Source organism: Carcharhinus amblyrhynchos, unplaced genomic scaffold (genome assembly GCF_965287045.1).
Source record: "Carcharhinus amblyrhynchos unplaced genomic scaffold, sCarAmb.v2.hapA scaffold_58, whole genome shotgun sequence".
NCBI lineage: Eukaryota > Metazoa > Chordata > Chondrichthyes > Carcharhiniformes > Carcharhinidae > Carcharhinus > Carcharhinus amblyrhynchos.
The window spans coordinates 667,509-687,564 of NW_027649798.1; the positions used below are offsets into that span (position 1 = coordinate 667,509).

Below are 20,056 nucleotides of genomic sequence, written 5' to 3' on the forward strand. Positions count from 1 at the left end.
TTGACTACCTTCTCTACCTGTGTTGCCACTTTCAGTGACCTGTGTACCTGTACACCCAGATCCCTCTGCCTATCAATACTCTTAAGGGTTCTGCCATTTACTGAATATTTTGCATCTGTATCAGACCTTCCAAACAGAACTAGAGGGCACTGCCTCAAAATAAGGTGGTTTAGAATGGAGTTGAGGAGGAACTTCTTCACTCAAAGGGTGGTGAATCTCTGGAATTCTCTACCCATTGAAGTGGTAGAGGCTGCCTCGTTGAATATATTTTAGTCACGGATAGATAGGTTTCTGATAGACAAGGGAATTAAGGGTTATGGGGAGAAAGTGGGAAAGTGGAACTGATTCACTTCAGATCAGCCATGATCTTATTGAATGGCGGAGCATGCTCGAAAGGCTGGATCGCCTACTCCTGCTCCTATTTCTTATGTTCTTCAATGCATTGTCCCACATTTGTCTGGATTATACTCCATCTGCCATCTCTCTGCCCAAGTCTCCAACTGATCTATATTCTGCTGCATCCTCTGATGGTCCTCATCACTATCCACAAATCCACCGACTTTTGTATCGTCCGCAAACTTACTAATCAAACCAGTTACATTTTCCTCCAAATCATTTATATATATTACAAACAGCAAAGATCCCAGCACTGATCCCTGAGGAACACCACTTGTCACAGCCCTCCATTCAGAAACACATCCTTCCACTGCTACCCTCTGTCTTCTTTGACTGAGCCAGTTCCGTATCCACCTTGCCAACTCACCTCTGATCCCATGCAACTTCACCTTCTGCACCAGTCTGCCATGAGGGACCTTGTCAAAGGCCTTACTGAAGTCCATGTAGACAACTTCCACTGCCCTACCCTCATCAATCATCTTCATCACTTCCTCGAAAAACACGATCAAGTTCGTGAGACACGACCTCCCCTTCATAAAACCATGTTGCCTCTCACTAATACATCCACTTATTTCCAAGTGGGAATAAATCCTGTCTCGAAGAATCCCCTCCAATAATTTCCCTACCACTGATGTAAGGCTCACTGACCTGTAATTACCTGGATTATTCTTGCTACCCTTCTTAAACAAAGGAACAACATTGGCTATTCTCCAATCCTCTGGGACCTTCCCTGTAGCCGGTGAGGATATAAAGATTTCTCTCAAGGCCCCAGCAATTTCCTCCCTTGCCTCTCTCAGAATTCTGGGGTATATCCCACCAGGTCCTGGGGACTCGTCCACCTTAATGTTTCTCAAGAACCCCAATGTCTCCTCCTTTTTGATCTCAACATGACTCAAACTATCTACACATCCTTTCCCAGACTCATCATCCACCAAGTCCTTCTCTCTGGTGAATAAGTATTCTGTGTCTGTGTGTGTGCGCGTGTGTCTGTGTGTGTGTGTGCGCGTGTGTCTGTGTGTGTGTGTGCGCGTGTGTCTGTGTGTGTGTGTGCGCGTGTGTCTGTGTGTGTGTGTGCGCGTGTGTCTGTGTGTGTGCGCGTGTGTCTGTGTGTGTGCGCGTGTGTCTGTGTGTGTGCGCGTGTGTCTGTGTGTGTGCGCGTGTGTCTGTGTGTGTGCGCGTGTGTCTGTGTGTGTGCGCGTGTGTCTGTGTGTGTGCGCGCGTGTGTCTGTGTCTGTGTGCGCGCGTGTGTCTGTGTCTGTGTGCGCGCGTGTGTCTGTGTCTGTGTGCGCGCGTGTGTCTGTCTGTGTGCGCGCGTGTGTCTGCCTGTGTGCGCGCGTGTGTCTGCCTGTGTGCGCGCGTGTGTCTGCCTGTGTGCGCGCGTGTGTCTGTCTGTGTGCGCGCGTGTGTCTGTCTGTGTGCGCGCGTGTGTCTGTCTGTGTGCGCGCGTGTGTCTGTCTGTGTGCGCGCGTGTGTCTGTCTGTGTGCGCGCGTGTGTCTGTCTGTGTGCGCGCGTGTGTCTGTCTGTGTGCGCGCGTGTGTCTGTCTGTGTGCGCGCGTGTGTCTGTGTGTGTGCGCGCGTGTGTCTGTGTCTGTGTGCGCGCGTGTGTCTGTGTCTGTGTGCGCGCGTGTGTCTGTGTCTGTCTGTGTGCGCGCGTGTGTCTGTCTGTGTGCGCGCGTGTGTCTGTCTGTGTGCGCGCGTGTGTCTGTGTCTGTGTGCGCGCGTGTGTCTGTGTCTGTGTGCGCGCGTGTGTCTGTGTCTGTGTGCGCGCGTGTGTCTGTGTCTGTGTGCGCGCGTGTGTCTGTGTCTGTGTGCGCGCGTGTGTCTGTGTCTGTGTGCGCGCGTGTGTCTGTGTCTGTGTGCGCGCGTGTGTCTGTGTCTGTGTGCGCGCGTGTGTCTGTGTCTGTGTGCGCGCGTGTGTCTGTGTCTGTGTGCGCGCGTGTGTCTGTGTGTCTGTCAAGCATGGTGCTAGGGTTGAATCTTTGAGTTGTTGCATGTGAATTTGTTACTTACATATGGACTTGTCCTTTCACCTCCACCTTCATTGTCTGTCTATTCCCATCTGGCCTTCTATCGCAGGCAGTGTAAGGACTCTAACTTGCTGCATGCAGAGCTATGAGTGAATGTATATAGCACAGTGCAGGGAATCAATCATCCTGTGGGTCACAATACACACCTTTGTTATCATTAACGGGGAGAGATATCTGGCTCTAGTACATTCTGGATCCTCACTTCTTTTCACAGATGTGATGTCGAGCAGGATCTGTTCTTGTTGGACATATCCAGGGGCTCTGGCAGCAGCTGGATTCTTGTTGGGGATTCCTGTCAGGAGTTCACCAGCATTGTGTTTTAGGCTTCCCTGGGGATTCCTAGCAAATAGGCTTGGTTCCTGGAAATATCCTGTGATCTGGAACAGGGTGGGAGACGCAAGAAGGTGTACAATGCCCCAGGAAAGTGGGATGGTGTACAGGAAGTGTACACTGCCTTGGGAAAGTGGGATGGTGCACAGGAAGTGTACATTGCACTGGGAAAGTGGGATGGTGTACAGGAAGTGTACATTGCACTGGGAAAGTGGGATGGTGTACAGGAAGTGTACGTTGCACTGGGAAAGTGGGATGGTGTACAGGAAGTGTACACTGCCTTGGGAAAGTGGGATGGTGTACAGGAAGTGGACATTGCACTGGGAAAGTGGGATGGTGCACTGAAGGTGTACAAGATGCAGGAGTATTTAATGGATGGCGGCACATTGGGAGGCTCAGAGAAACAGAGGAATCTTGGGATAATTATTCCCAGATCCCTTAAGGCAGCAGAGCAGGTGATTAGGATAGTTAAAAAGGCAAATGGACACTTTCTTTCATCAGTCGGGATATCGAGTATAAGTGCAGGGAGTTAATGTTGGAATTGTACAAAGCGTTGGTGAGGCCACAGCTGGAGTTCTGCGCACAGTTCTGGTCACCTCCCTACAGGAAGGATGTGATAGCATTGGAGGGGGTACAGAGGAGGTTCACCAGGATACTGCCTGGGATGGAGCACTTGGGCAATAAGGAGAGACTAGACAGGCTGGAGCTGTTTTCTTTAGAGCAGAGAAGGCTGATATGATTGAGGTGTCTCAGATTCTGAGGGGCACTGACAGGGTGAGTAGGGAGTAGTTAAGGATTAATTGTGAAGGGACATAGTTTTAGGGTGAGGGGCAGAAGGTTTGGAGGGGATTTGAAAACTTTTTTTTCATTCAGAGGAAGGTGGGAATCCGGAATGTGCTGCCTGGGAAGGTAGTGAAGACTGGAAACCTTACAATCTTTAAAAAATATTTGGATGAGCACTTGAAACATAATATTCAGGGATGTGGGACAATTACTGGACAATGGGATTAGCGTGACTTTAGTGGTAGATATTGTCAGTGCGGACTGGATGGACCGTGGGGCCTTTTCTGGGCTGTACGACTCGATGACTATTGTACTGGGAAGCTGGGAGTGATATACAGGAAAGGTACACTACTGGGAAACTGGGGATGGTATACAGGAAGAGTACACTACTGGAAAACTGGGGATGGTATACAGGAAGGGTACACTGTACTGGGAATGGTATACAGGAAGGGTACACTGTACTGGGGATGGTATACAGGAAGGGTACACTGCATTGGGAAACTGGAGTGGTACACAGGAAGAGTACGCTGTACTGGGAAACTGGGGGTGGTATACAGGAAGAGTACACTGTACTGGGAAACTGGGGATGGTATACAGGAAGAGTACACTACTGGGAAACTGGGGGTGGTATACAGGAAGGGTACACTGTACTGGGGACAGTATACAGGAAGGGTGCACTGTACTGGGAAACTGGGGATGGTATACAGGAAGGGTACACTGTACTGGGAAACTGGAGGTGGTATACAGGAAGGGTACACTGTACTGGGAAACTGGGGGTGGTACACAGGAAGGGTGCACGGTACTGGGAAACTGGGGATGGTATACAGGAAGGGTACACCGCATTGGGAAACTGGGGATGGTATACAGGAAGGGTACACTGTATTGGTAAACTGGGGATGGTATACAGGAAGGGTACACCGCATTGGGAAACTGGGGATGGTATACAGGAAGGGTACACTGTAATGGGAAACTGAGGGTGGTATACAGGAAGAGTACACTGTACTGGGAAACTGGGGATGGTATACAGGAAAGGTACACTGTACTGGGAAACTGGGGGTGGTATACAGGAAAGGTACACTGTACTGGGGATGGTATACAGGAAGGGTGCACTGTACTGGGCAACTGGGGATGGTATACAGGAAGAGTACACTGTACTGGGAAACTGGGGGTGGTATACAGGAAAGGTACACTGTACTGGGGATGGTATACAGGAAGGGTGCACTGTACTGGGCAACTGGGGATGGTATACAGGAAGAGTACACTGTACTGGGAAACTGGGGGTGGTATACAGGAAAGGTACACTGTACTGGGGATGGTATACAGGAAGGGTGCACTGTACTGGGCAACTGGGGATGGTATACAGGAAGAGTACACTGTACTGGGAAACTGGGGGTGGTATACAGGAAGGGTGCACTGTACTGGGAAACTGGGGGTGGTACACAGGAAAGGTACACTGTACTGGGAAACTGGGGGTGGTATACAGGAAAGGTACACTGTACTGGGGATGGTATACAGGAAGGGTGCACGGTACTGGGCAACTGGGGATGGTATACAGGAAGGGTACACTGTACTGGGAAACTGGGGGTGGTATACAGGAAGGGTACATTGTAATGGGAAACTGGGGGTGGTATACAGGAAGGGTACACTGCATTGGGAAACTGGAGATGGTATACAGGAAGTGTACACTGCATTGGCACACTGACCATGGCATACAGGAAGAGTATACTGCACTGGGACATTGGTGTACAGGAAGGGTGTGCTGCACTGGGACACTGGGGATGCTATTCTTTCCTGTTAATCAGATGAATGTTGGACAGAAGACTGGGTTTTTGAACTTAGCGGTTGGTAGAGTATTTGTCTAACTGACCAATTTAATCACAATTCGTTCTGCTAACCTGTTTGAATTGGGGTTTTAAAAACTGTGAATAAGGAGTGGAGAATCCATGCATGTTTCTCAAGCTCTCTGCACTTGAATATCTTAATTTTACAAAGATTTACCTGTATAATAATGTACCCTATAAGCCAGCGAGAGTATTCATTTGCATGGAATGATCTGAGCTGTAAATAATGCAAATTATTGGACAATATGATTTCCAAAAGGAAATGCTTGCTACACAAGTGGACACGAGGATTCTCCGCGGAACTGTAAACTTGAATTTGTGCCTTTTTTCCCTTGTATGGAATGTAAACAATCTGTATATTTCCCTAGATCTTATTAAAGCTTTTCAGACCAGCCTTTCTCTGTAGTTGCTTTTGTCTCTCAGACTGATTCATCTTTTTCTTTTAATCAGTAACTTGCTGATCAAAGTTAGATTCTCTCCAACCCAACCAAACATTCTGTTTCCCCAGCTACCTCCAGCTCTGAGAATTTACACAGTGCTGCTTGCAGAGTCAGTCTCTTTGATTAGTGTCTGAATAAAACAGGGTGTAGCACAGGAACAGGGGAGGGTACAGAGTCCAGCAAACAGCTCTGACCTCAGCACAGTCACACTGGCACCAAACTCTCAGCTCCACAAAGGCACAAATTCATCTTTACAGGTTCCTCTTTTGTCTTCAGACAGGTTTCTCGGAGTGAGATCTTTCTCTTGACAGCCTGTCTGGAAATCTCGTGCACCTCCCTGGCCCTTCGCAGTAGGTCATCATGATGATTGCCAGCACTTCCCACCCTCACATACTATCATCTGGCACTCTGTTCATCAGTCCCAGCATTTAGCCCCAACAGAGATGCCTGGGGAGGGATGGGGGGGGCAACTGTGTGAGGAGAGTGGATGCAGTGAGGGCTTAGCAGTCTCTCTCACAGACAACTCTGATCTCCTGCATAAAGCCTTTGCAGTAGCAATTCTTAAAAAATCCAAATGTTTGAACAATTAGGGAGTTTCAGCTCCCACCCCCTCCTCCCAATGTCCCCCACTGCCATCGGTGCCACGGGGCGACTTCAGCATAGGGAATCATAAAGATCCCAGTGAATCAGCAAGCTCTCTCTGTAAAACAAAAACTAAATCACAACCGTGCCATAGTGGAGGGAGCTTTACTCTGTATCTAACCCCGTGCTGTCCCTGTCCTGGGAGTGTTTGATGTGGGACAGTGTAGAGGGAGCTTTACTCTGTATCTAACCCTGGGCTGTCCCTGTCCTGGGAGTGTTTGATGGGGGACAGTGTAGAGGGAGCTTTACTCTGTATCTAACCCCGTGCTGTCCCTGTCCTGGGAGTGTTTGATGGGGGACAGTGTAGAGGGAGCTTTACTCTGTATCTAACCCCGTGCTGTCCCTGTCCTGGGAGTGTTTGATGGGGGGACAGTTTAGAGGGAGCTTTACTCTGTAATTAACCCCGTGCTGTACCTGTCCTGGGAGTGTTTGATGGGCATGATGTGGGAATGCCGGCGTTGGACTGGCGTAAACACAGTAAAAAGTCTGACAACACCAGGTTTTAGTCCAACCACAAATCGGTTGGACTAAAACCTGGTGTTGTCAGACTTTTTACAGTGTTTAATGGGGACAGTGTAGAGGGAGCTTTACTCTGTATCTAACCCCGTGCTGTACCTGTCCTGGGAGTGTTTGATGGGGACAGTGTAGAGGGAGCTTTACTCTGTATCTAACCCTGTGCTGTCCCTGTCCTGGGAGTGTTTGATGGGGACAGTGTAGAGGGAGCTTTACTCTGTATCTAACCCCATGCTGTACCTGTCCTGGGAGTGTTTGATGGGACAGTGTAGAGGGAGCTTTACTCTGTATCTAACCCTGTGCTGTCCCTGTCCTGGGAGTGTTTGATGGGGACAGTGTAGAGGGAGCTTTACTCTGTATCTAACCCCGTGCTGTACCTGTCCTGGGAGTGTTTGATGGGAGGACAGTGTAGAGGGAGCTTTACTCTGTATCTTAACCCCGTGCTGTACCTGTCCTGGGAGTGTTTGATGGGGACAGTGTAGTGGGAGCTTTACTCTGTATCTAAGAATATAAGAACTAGGAGCAGGAGAAGGCCATCTGGCCTCTTGAGCCAGCTCCGCCATTCAATAAGATCTTATTGTGGACTCAGCTCCACTTACCTGCCTGCCCTGTGTTACTGTGTGTGTGTGCACTGTCAGTCTGTGTCTGAGTCTGTGTGTATCTGTGTGAGTGTGTGGTGTTCTGAGTCTGTGTGTATTGGTCTGAGTGAGGGTATGTGTGTGGGTGGGGGGTCGGAGTGTGTGTGTGTGTGTAGTGGGGGAGGGGGATGTCAGTGTGTGTACGCCGATCTGAGAAGAGCATAAGAACTAGGAGCAGGAGTCGGCCATCAGGCCCCTCGAGCCTGCTCCGCCATTCAATAAGATCATGGCTGATCTTTTTGTGGACTCAGCTCCACTTACCCACCCACTCACCATAACCCTTAATTCCTTTACTGTTCAAAAATCTATCTCACCTTGCCTTAAAACCATTCAATGAGGCAGCCGCAACTGTTTCACTGGACAAGGAAATCCACAGATTCACAACCCTTTGCCTGAAGAAGTTCTCAACTCAGTCCTAAATCTGTGCCCCCTTATTTTGAGGCTAAGCCCCCTAGTTCTAGTTGCAGTGGAAATGTCCCAACTCCTGTATTCAATGTTGTGACCAATGAAACCAAGCATGCCGAATGCCTTCTTCACCACTCTGTCCACCTGTAACTCCACTTTCAAGGAGTAATGAACCTGTACCCCTAGATCTCTTTGTTCTGTAACTCTCCCCAGTGCCCTACCATTAACTGAGTAAGTCCTGCCCTGGTTCAATCGACCAAAATACATCACCTTGCATTTATCTAAATTAAACTCCATCTGCCATTCATCAGCCCACTGGCCCAATTGATCAAGATCCTGGTGCAATCCGAGATATCTTTCTTCACTGTCCATTATGCCACCAATCTTGGTGTCATCTGCAAACTTACTAACCATGCTTTCTATATTCTCATCCAAATCATTAATATAAATGACAAATAACAGTGGGCCCAGCACTGATCCCTGAGGCACACCACTGGTCACAGGCCTCCAGTTTGAAAAACAACTCTCTACAACCACCCTCTGGCTTCTGTCATCAGCCAATTTTCTGTCCATTTAGAAACCTCACCCTGGATCCTGTGAGATTTAACCTTATGCAACAACGTACCAATGCAGTACCTTGTCAAAGGCCTTGCTAAAGTCCATGTAGACAACATCAACTGCACTGCCCTCATCTACCTTCTTGATTACCCCTTCAAAAAACTCAATCAAATTTGTGAGACGTGATTTTCCACTCACAAAGTCATGCTGACTGTCCCTAATCAGTCCTTGTGTCTCTAAATGCCTGTAGATCCTGTCTCTCAAAATACCTTCCAACAATTTGCCCACCACAGATGTGAGGCTCACTGGCCTGTAGTTCCCAGGCTTTTCCCTGCAGCCCTTTGTAAACAAAGACACAACATTTGCCACTCTCCAATCTTCAGGCACCTCACCCGTGACTATCGATGATTCAAATATCTCAGCTAGGGGACCCACAATTTCCTCCCTAGCCACCTTCAACATCCTGGGATACACTTCATCAGGTCCCAGGGATTTATCTATCTCGATGTGCTTTAAGATTTCCAGCACCACCGCCTGTTTGCTGGGGACAGTGCAGAGAGATCTTTACTCTGTATCTTAAACCCGTGTTGTACCTGTCCTGGGAGTGTTTGATGGGGGGACAGTGTAGAGGGAGCTTTACTCTGTATCTAACCCCATGCTGTACCTGTCCTGGGAGTGTTTGATGGGGGGACAGTGTAGAGGGAGCTTTACTCTGTATCTAACCCCGTGCTGTATCTGTCCTGGGAGTGTTTGATGGGGGGACAGTGTAGAGGGAGCTTTACTCTGTATCTAACCCCATGCTGTACCTGTCCTGGGAGTGTTTGATGGGGGGACAGTGTAGAGGGAGCTTTACTCTGTATCTTAAACCCGTGTTGTACCTGTCCTGGGAGTGTTTGATGGGGGACAGTGTAGAGGGAGCTTTACTCTGTATCTAACCCCGTGCTGTACCTGTCCTGGGAGTGTTTGATGGGGGGACAGTGTAGAGGGAGCTTTACTCTGTATCTAACCCCGTGCTGTACCTGTCCTGGGAGTGTTTGATGGGGACAGTGTAGAGGGAGCTTTACTCTGTATCTAACCCCGTGCTGTACCTGTCCTGGGAGTGTTTGATGGGGGGACAGTGTAGAGGGAGCTTTACTCTGTATCTAACCCCGTGCTGTACCTGTCCTGGGACTGTTTGATGGGGGGACAGTGTAGAGGGAGCTTTACTCTGTATCTAACCCCATGCTGTACCTGTCCTGGGAGTGTTTGATGGGGGGACAGTGTAGAGGGAGCTTTACTCTGTATCTAACCCCATGCTGTACCTGTCCTGGGAGTGTTTGATGGGGGGACAGTGTAGAGGGAGCTTTACTCTGTATCTAACCCCGTGCTGTATCTGTCCTGGGAGTGTTTGATGGGGGGACAGTGTAGAGGGAGCTTTACTCTGTATCTAACCCTGTGTTGTACCTGTCCTGGGAGTGTTTGATGGGGGGACAGTGTAGAGGGAGCTTTACTCTGTATCTAACCCCGTGTTGTACCTGTCCTGGGAGTGTTTGATGGGGGGACAGTGTAGAGGGAGCTTTACTCTGTATCTAACCCCGTGCTGTACCTGTCCTGGGAGTGTTTGATGGGGACAGTGTAGAGGGAGCTTTACTCTGTATCTAACCCCGTGCTGTACCTGTCCTGGGAGTGTTTGATGGGGGGACAGTGTAGAGGGAGCTTTACTCTGTATCTAACCCCGTGCTGTATCTGTCCTGGGAGTGTTTGATGGGGGGACAGTGTAGAGGGAGCTTTACTCTGTATCTAACCCTGTGTTGTACCTGTCCTGGGAGTGTTTGATGGGGGGACAGTGTAGAGGGAGCTTTACTCTGTATCTAACCCTGTGTTGTACCTGTCCTGGGAGTGTTTGCTGGGGGGACAGTGTAGAGGGAGCTTTACTCTGTATCTAACCCCGTGTTGTACCTGTCCTGGGAGTGTTTGATGGGGGGACAGTGTAGAGGGAGCTTTACTCTGTATCTTAAACCCGTGTTGTACCTGTCCTGGGAGTGTTTGATGGGGGGACAGTGTAGAGGGAGCTTTACTCTGTATCTAACCCCGTGCTGTATCTGTCCTGGGAGTGTTTGATGGGGACAGTGTAGAGGGAGCTTTACTCTGTATCTAACCCTGTGCTGTACCTGTCCTGGGAGTGTTTGATGGGGGGACAGTGTAGAGGGAGCTTTACTCTGTATCTAACCCCGTGCTGTACCTGTCCTGGGAGTGTTTGATGGGGACAGTGTAGAGGGAGCTTTACTCTGTATCTAACCCCGTGCTGTATCTGTCCTGGGAGTGTTTGATGGGGGGACAGTGTAGAGGGAGGCTTAACTCTGTATCTAACCCTGCGCTGTACCTGTCCTGGGAGTGTTTGATGGGGGGACAGTGTAGAGGGAGCTTTACTCTGTATCTAACCCTGCGCTGTATCTGTCCTGGGAGTGTTTGATGGGGGGACAGTGTAGAGGGAGGCTTTACTCTGTATCTAACCCTGCGCTGTACCTGTCCTGGGAGTGTTTGATGGGGGGACAGTGTAGAGGGAGCTTTACTCTGTATCTAACCCCGTGCTGTATCTGTCCTGGGAGTGTTTGATGGGGGACAGTGTAGAGGGAGCTTTACTCTGTATCTAACCCTGTGCTGTACCTGTCCTGGGAGTGTTTGATGGGGGGACAGTGTAGAGGGAGCTTTACTCTGTATCTAACCCCGTGCTGTACCTGTCCTGGGAGTGTTTGATGGGGGGACAGTGTAGAGGGAGCTTTACTCTGTATCTAACCCCGTGCTGTAAATCTGAACAGGTGAAGCTAGCTATTTGAAGCAGCTCCGGTTGAGTAGGGAAAAGAGTGGTATTCTGCATCAACAGGATACTGCTGTCGAGCCAAAAAGACATTCTGCCTATCAGACAGTAGCGTGTGATATGGAATTCAGTGCCAGTGTGATGCTAGCTATACAGGCTGTACATCCCAAAGACTGGCAAATCATATCAAACAGCAAGACCCTTCTATGGTTCACAGTGGACAAGGTACAGACCACACTCAACCAGCCTGTGTTTACCAAACACATTGTCCAATGTCAGATGTGATTTCCAGTTGGTCAGCGTTTGCTACATAATCCTCAGTGTCAAAAATTGCGCTGATAACTAATTGAAAATGATCAGGGTAGCAGTGTTCTGGAAGCTGTGTGTGTAAAGAACGAAGAAAATTGCAGCACAGGAACAGGCCCTTCAGCCCCCTCAAGCCTGCACCGACCATGCTGTCCGACTTAAATAAAACCCCCTACCCTTCCGGGACCATACCCTCTATTCCTATCCTATTCATGGATTTGTCCAGATACCCCTTAAAATCCAAATGCCCCCGGGTAGCACAGTGGATTAGCACTGCTGCTTCACAGCTCCAGGGACCAAGGTTTGATTCCCGGCTCAGGTCACTGTCTGTGTGGAGTTTGCACATTCTCCTCGTGTCTGCATGGGTTTCCTCTGGGTGCTCCAGTTTCCTCCCAAAGTCCAAAGATGCGCAGGTTAGGTTAATTGGCCATGTTAAAATTGCCCCTTAGTGTCCTGAGATGCAAAGGTTAGAGGAATTAGCAGGTAATTGTGTTGGGATATGGGGGTAGGGCTGGGGTGGGATTGTGGGCGGTGCAGACTCGATGGGCCAAATGGCCTCTTTCTGCACTAGGTTTCTATGATTCTATGAAAAGTTACTATTGTATTTGCTTCCACTCCCTCCCCCAGCAGTGAGTTCCAGGCACACACCACCCTCTGTGTAAAAACATTTGCCTCATACATCTCCTTTAAACCTTACCCCTCACACCTTAAACCTGTGCCCCTGAGTAATTGACTCTTCCACCCTGGGAAAAAGCTTCTGACTATCCACTCTGTCCATGTCTCATAATCTTGTAGACTTCTATCAGGTCTCCCCTCAACCTCCGTCGCTCCAGTGAGAACAAACCAAGTTTCTCCAACCTCTCCTCATAGCTAATGCCCTCCATACCAGGCAACATCCTGGTAAATCTTTTCTGTACCCTCTCCAAAGCCTCCACATCCTTCTGGTAGTGTGGCAACCAGAATTGAACACTATATTCCAAGTGCGGCCTCACTAAGGTTCTATAAAGCTGCAACATGACTTGCCAATTTTTAAACTCAATACCCTGGCCGATGAAGGCAAGCATGCCGTATGCCTTCTCAACTGCCTTCTCCACCTGCATTGCCACTTTCAGTGACCTGTGTACCTGTACACCCAGATCCCTCTGCCTATCAATACTCTTAAGGGTTCTGCCATTTACTGTATATTTCCTATCTGTATTAGACCTTCCAAAATGCATTACCTCACATTTGTCCGGATTAAACTCCATCTGCCATCTCTCCACCCAAGTCTCCAACTGATCTATATCCTGCTGTATCCTCTGATGGTCCTCATCGCTATCCGCAAATCCACCAACCTTTGTGTCATCCACAAACTTACTAATCAAACCAGTTACATTTTCCTCCAAATCATTTATATATATTACAAACAGCAAAGGTCCCAGCACTGATCCCTGGGGAACACCACTTGTCACAGCCCCCCATTCAGAAACACACCCTTCCACTGTTACCTTTTGCCTTCTATGACTGAGCGCATTCTGTATCCACCTTGCCAGCTCACCTCTGATTCCATGCACCGTCACCTTCTGCGTAAGTCTGCCATGAGGCAGGCAGGCACGACACAGGCACACTATTTGCTTTGATTTATTATTGTATTCGTGTACAGTGAAAAATATTGTTTCTTACACATTATACAGGCAAAGCATACCGTTCATCAAAAAGGAAAGGAGAGAGTGCAGAATGTAGTGTTACAGTCATAGCGAGGGTGTAGAGAAAGATCAACTTAATGTGAGGTAGGTCCATTCAAAAGTCTGACAGCAGCAGGGAAGAAGTTGGTTGGTACGTGACCTCAGACTTTTGTACTTTTTTCCCGATGGAAGAAGGTGGAAGAAAGTGTGTCCGGGGTGCGTGGGGTCCTTAATTATGCTGCTCGCTTTGCGAGGCAGCGGGAAGTGTAGACAGTCAATAGATGGGAGGCTGGTTTGTGTGATGGACTGGGCTATCTTTTGTAGTATCTTGCGGTCTTGGGCAGAACAGAAGCCATACCAAGCTGTGATATAACCAGAAAGAATGCTTTCTATATTGCGTATATAAAAGTTGCTGAGAGTTGTAGCTGACATGCCAAATTTCCTTTGTGTTCTGGGAAAGTAGAGGCATTGGTGGGGCTTTCTTAGCTATCGTGTCAGATGAGGGGACCAGGACAGGTTGTTGGTGATAGAACCATAGAACACTAACAGCTCAGAAACAGGCCTTTTGGCCCTTCTTGTCTGTGCCGAACCATTTTTCTGCCTAGTCCCACTGACCTGCACTTGGACCATATCCCTCCATACCCCTCTCATCCATGTACCTGTCCAAGTTTTTCTTCAATGTTAAAAGTGACCCCGCATTTACCACTTTATCCGGCAGCTCATTCCACACTCCCACCACTCTCTGCGTGAAGAAGCCCCCCCTAATATTCCCTTTAAACTTTCCTCCTTTCACCCTTAACCCATGCTCTCTGGTTTTTTTCTCCCCTAGCCTCAGTGGAAAAAGCCTGCTTGCATTCACTCTATCTATACCCATCAAAATCTTATACACCTCTATCAAATCTCCCCCCATTCTTCTACGCTCCAGGGAATAAAGTCCTAATCTATTCAATCTCTCTCTGTAACTCAGTTTCTCAAGTCCCAGCAACATCCTTGTGAGCCTTCTCTGTACTCTTTCAACCTTATTAATATCTTTCCTGTAATTAGGTGACTAAAACTGTACACAATACTCTAAATTCGGCCTCACCAATGTCTTATACAACCTCACCATAACATTCCAACTCTTATACTCCATACTAAAGGCCAATGTACCAAAAGCACTCTTTACCCTATCTATTCTACCAATGACGCCACTTTTAGGGAATTATGTATCTGTATTCCCGGATCTGTCTGTTCTACTGCACTCTTCAGTGTCCTACCATTTACCTTGTATGTTCTACCTTGGTTTGTCCTTCCAAAGTGCACTACCTCACACTTGTCTGCATTAAACTCCATCTGCCATTGTTCAGCCCATTTTTCTGGTTGGTCCAAATCCCTCTGCAAGCTTTGAAAACCTTCCTCACTGTCCACTACACCTCCAATCTTTGTATCATCAGCAAATTTGATCCAATTTACCACATTATCATCCAGATCATTGATATAGACGACAAACAACAATGGACCCAGCACCGATCCCTGTGGCACTCCACTAGTCACAGGCCTCCACTCAGAGAAGCAATCCTCCACTACCACTCTCTGGCTTCTTCCATTGAGCCAATGTCTAATCCAATTTACTACCTCCCCATCTATACATAGCGACTGAACCTTCCTAACTAACCTCCCATGCCAAGGTCAAAGGCCTTGCTGAAATCCATGAAGACAACATTCACTTTCCTGGTAACCTCCTCAAGAAACTCTAATAGATTGGTCAAACGTGACCTACCACACACAAAGCCATGTTGACTCTCCCTAATAAGTCCCTGTCTATCCAAATATTTGTAGATCCTATCCCTAATCACACCTTCCAATAAGTTACCTACTAGTGATGTCAAACTTACTGGCCTATAATTTCCCAGATTACTTTTTGAGCTGGACACCTAAAAACTTGCATGCAAAGCAGACACTTATGCAAACATGCATAAGTATGCACAGACGTACAGAGATGTGGCACACGTGAGGAAACAGGCACCCGCGTACACAGACACGTGCCAAAGGGCCTGCCCCCGTGCCGGGATGGGCCGGAGGGCCTGCCCCCGCGCCGTAATGTTGTATGCTCTACATTCTTTTACATCTCTTTTAAACTTTCCCCCTCAGTCTCAACCTATGACCCCGAGTAATTGACCCTTTGACCCTAGGAAAAAATCTCTGACTATCCACTCTACCTAGGCCTGTCATAATCTTGTAAATCTCTATCAGGTCTCCCCCTCATCTTCCGACGCTCCAATGAAAACAATCCAAGTTTGTTCAACCTTTTTTCATGTCCATATCCTCCAAACCAGGCACTATCCTGGTAAATCTCTTCTGCGCTCTTTCCAATGCATCAATATCCTTCAGTAGAAATGTATACAATTCTCCAAATGCGGCCTAACTAAAGTCTTATACAGCTGCAACATGATTTTCCAATTCCTATACTCAACGCCCTGACCGATGAAGGCCAGCATATCTTGACCATCTAGTCCACCTGAGTGGGCACCTTTGGGGAACTATGAATCTGCACAACAAGATCCCTCTGTATGCTAATATTTCTAAGGGCTCTGCCATTTACTGATTACTTTCCTTCTGTAGTAGATCTTCCAAATCACATGATCTCATATTTGTCCAAGTTAAATTCCATCTGCCATCTTTCGGCCCAGGTCTCCAGCTGATTTATATCCTGTTCTATCCTCTGACAATCTTCTTGCTATACAGCTGTCCCTCAATTTTTATATCATCTGCAAATTTACTAATCAGACCACCTACATTTTCCTCCAAATTATATATATTACAACCAACAGAGGCCCCAGCACTGATCGTTGTGGAACACCGCTTGTCACTGCTACTCTCTGCTTTCTGTGCCTAAGATATGCAGTTGCTGATGTTGGACTGGGGTAAACACAGGAAGAGGTCTCACAACACCAGGTTAAAGTCCAACAGGTTTATTTGGTAGCAAAAGCCCCTAGCTTTCAAAGAGCTGTTCCTTTGTCAGGTAAGTGGGAGTTCTGTTCATAAACAGGGTATATGAAGACACTAAGTCAATTTACAAAATAATGGTTGGAATGCAAGATTTTACAGGCAATCAAGTCTTAAAGGTACAGACAATGTGAGTGGAGAGAGAGTTAAGCACAGGTTAAAGAGATTTGTATTGCCTCCAGACAAGATAATTAGTGAGATTTTGCAAGCCCAGGCAAGTCGTGGGGGTTACAGATAGTGTGATATGAACCCAAGATCCCGGTTGACAGGACACGGTGGACAGAGTACCCTTCATTGTCCAGTATTTCCCTGGAGTGGAGAAGCTACGACATCTTCAGAGCCTTCAATATGTCATTGATGAAGACAAACGTCTCGCCAGGGCCATCCCCACACCCCCATTTCTTGCCTTCAAACAACCGCACAACCTCAAACAGACCATTGTCCACAGCAAACTACCCAGCCTTCAGGAGAACAGTGACCACGATACCACGCAACCCTGCCACAGCAACCTCTGCAAGACATGCCACATCATCAACTTGGATGCCATCTCACGTGAGAACACCATCCACCAGGCACATGGTACATACTCTTGGAACTTGGCCAATGCTGCAGGAAAGGATGTCCTGAAGCATGGTACATTGGGGAGACCATGCAGACGCTACGACAACGGATGAATGAACACTGCTCGACAATCACCAGGCAAGACTGTTCTCTTCCTGTTGGTGAACACTTCAGCGGTCATGGGCATTCGGCCTCTGATCTTCGGGTAAACGTTCACCAAGGCAGCCTTCGTGACACATGACAGCGCAGTTGCTGAGCAGAAACTGATAGCCAAGTTCCGCACACGTGAGGATGGTCTCAACCAGGATCTTGGGTTCATGTTACACTATCTGTATCCCCCATGACTTGCAACATCTCTCTAACTGTACTGTCTGGAGACAATACATATCTCTTTAATCTGTGCTTAACTCTCTCTCCACTCACATTGTCTGTACCTTTAAGACTTGATTACCTGTAAAGACTCGCATTATTTTGTAAATTGAGTTTGTCTCTTTATATGCCCTGTTTATGAACAGAACTCCCGCTTAGCCGACGAAAGAGCAGCACTTTGAAAGCTAGTGACTTTTACTACCAAATAAACCTTTTGGTCTTTAACCTGGTGTTGTGAGACTTCTTACTTTGTTCTACGCCCAAGCCAGTTTTGTATCCTTCTTAGCAGCTCACCTCTGATCCCATATGACTTCACCTTCTGTATCAACCTGCCATGAGAAACCTTATTGAAGGCTTTACAAGAGTCCAAATACACAACATCCATTGCCCTGCCCTGGGCAATGTTTCTTGTCAGTTCCTCAAAGAACTCAATCAAGTTTGTGAGAAATGACCTCCCCTTCAGAAAACCATGCTGCCTATTACTAATAAGCCTATTCTCTTCCAGATAAAACATAAGAAATAGGAGCATGAGTAGACCTTCGAGCCTGCCCCGCCATTCAATAAGATCATGGCTGATCTGAAGTGGATCAGTTCCACTTTCCCGCCCTCTCCCCATAACCCTTAATTCCCTTGCCTACCAAAAACCTATCTACCCGTGACCTAAATATATTTAGCGAGGTAGCCTCCACCACTTCAACGGGCAGAGAATTCCAGAGATTCACCACCCTTTGAGTGAAGAAGTTCCTCCTCAACTCCGATCTAAACTGCCCGCCCCTTATTTTGAGGCTGTGCCCCCTAGTTCTGCTATCCTTTCTAAGTGGGAAGAATCTCTCTACCTCTACCCTATCCATCCCCTTCATTATCTCATACGTCTCTATAAGATCCCCCCTCAGCCTTCTAAACTCCAACGAGTACAGACCCAGTCTATTCAATCTCTCCTCATAGTCCAACCTCCTCATCTCCGGTATCAGCCTAGTGAACCTCCTCTGCACTCCCTCCAAGACCAATATATCCTTCCGCAAGTGCGGCGACCAAAACTGCACACAGTACTCCAGCTGCGGCCTCACCAGTGCCCTGTACAGTTGCAGCAAGACCTCCCTGCTTTTATATTCTATCCCCCTCGCTATAAAGGCCAGCACCCCATTCACCTTCTTGATCACCTGCTGCACCTGCAGACTGGGTTTTTGCGACTCATGCACAAGGACCCCCAGGTCCCTCTGCACCGTTGCCTGCTGCAGCTTTTCACCCTTTAAATAGTAACCCCTCCTACTATTATTTCTGCCAAAGTGGATTACCTCACACTTACTAACATTATACTCCATCTGCCAGGTCCTCGCCCACTCACTCAGCCTATCCAGATCCCTCTGCAGATTTTCCGTGCCTTCCACGCAATTTGCTTTCCCACTCATCTTCGTGTCATCAGCAAATTTCGTTACCCTACACTCAGCCCTACACTCCTCCGGATCATCTATATAAATGGTAAACAGTTGAGGCCCCAGCATCGCTTCCTGTGGCACTCCACTGGTCGCCAACTGCCAACCAGAACAGCACCCATTGATTCCAACTCTCTGCTTCTTAGACAACCAATAGATGTGAGTACATCCTGTCCCAAAGAATCTTCTCCAATAATTTCCCCACCACTGATGTAAGACTCACAGGCCTGTAATTTCCCGGTTTGTCTCTTCTGCCCTTCTTAAACAGAGGAACAACGTTAGCTACTCTCCAATCCTCTGGTACGTTGCCCATGACTAAACAGGATACAAAGATTGTGGCCAAGGCCTCAGCAATTTCTTCTCTCACCTCTCTCAATATTCTGGGATAGATCCTATCTGGCCCAGGGGACTTGTCCACCTTAATGTTTTCCAAAACCTCCATTACCCCCTCCCTTTTTATCTCAACATGTCCTGGAATGTCAACATCCTCCTTCCTACACTCACCATCCACCACATCCTTCTCCTTTGTGAATACTGATGCAAAGTACTCAGTAAAGACCTCACCCACCTCATCTGGTTCCACACACAAATTCCCTCCACAGTCCTTGAGTGGATCGATCCTTTCCTTAGCTACCCTCTTCATCCTTATATATGCATAAAAAAACCTTGGGATTCTCTTTAATCCTGCCTACCAAGGACATTTCATGGCCCCTTTTTGCCCTCCTAAGCCCCAGTTTAAGCTCTTTCCTGCTATCTTGGTATTCCTCAAGAGCTTTATCCATTTTCAGTTCCCTGAAATTTATGTCTGCCTCCTACATCTTCTCCTAAAGGACAGCAGAATGACACAGTGGTTCACACTGCTGCCTCACAACGTCAGGGACCTGGGTTTGATTCCCAGCTCAGGTCACTATCTGTGTGGAGTTTGTACATTCTTGCTATCTCAGTGTGGGTTTCCTCCGGGTGCTCCGGTTTCCTCCCACAGCCCAAAGATGTGCAGGTTAGGTGAATTAGCCATGCTCAATTCTCCCTCAGTGTACCCAACTAGGGGATTTTCACAGTAACTTCATTGCAGTGTTAATGTCGGTCTACTTGTGACACTAACAAATAAACTTTAACTTTTTTTTCACTAAGCTCACAATCTCTTGTCGTCCAGGGATCCCAAATCTTGCCACCTTTATCCTTCATTTTCACAGGGACATACTTTTCCTGAATTGTTAACAACTTTTAAAAGACACCCACATATCGGATGTGGATTTACCCTCAAACAGCCACCCCCCCAGTCTACATTCCCTAGCTCCTGTCTCAGTCTACATTCCCTAGCTCCTGTCCCAGTCGACATTCCCTCGCTCCCAGTCCCAGTCTACATT

At 47.9% G+C, this 20,056-nt stretch overlaps 1 protein-coding gene across 1 annotated transcript in view; it reads left to right on the forward strand.

Annotated features, from left to right (window-relative positions):
* LOC145337677 (tau-tubulin kinase 1-like) overlaps positions 1 to 20,056 on the forward strand; it is a 145,552-nt gene that overhangs the window by 107,411 nt on the left and 18,085 nt on the right. Inside the window, exon 14 of the mRNA XM_080182501.1 lies at positions 11,049 to 11,058. Coding sequence (XP_080038627.1) covers positions 11,049 to 11,058 — 10 coding nt within the window. The remainder of the gene's footprint in view (positions 1 to 11,048; positions 11,059 to 20,056) is intronic.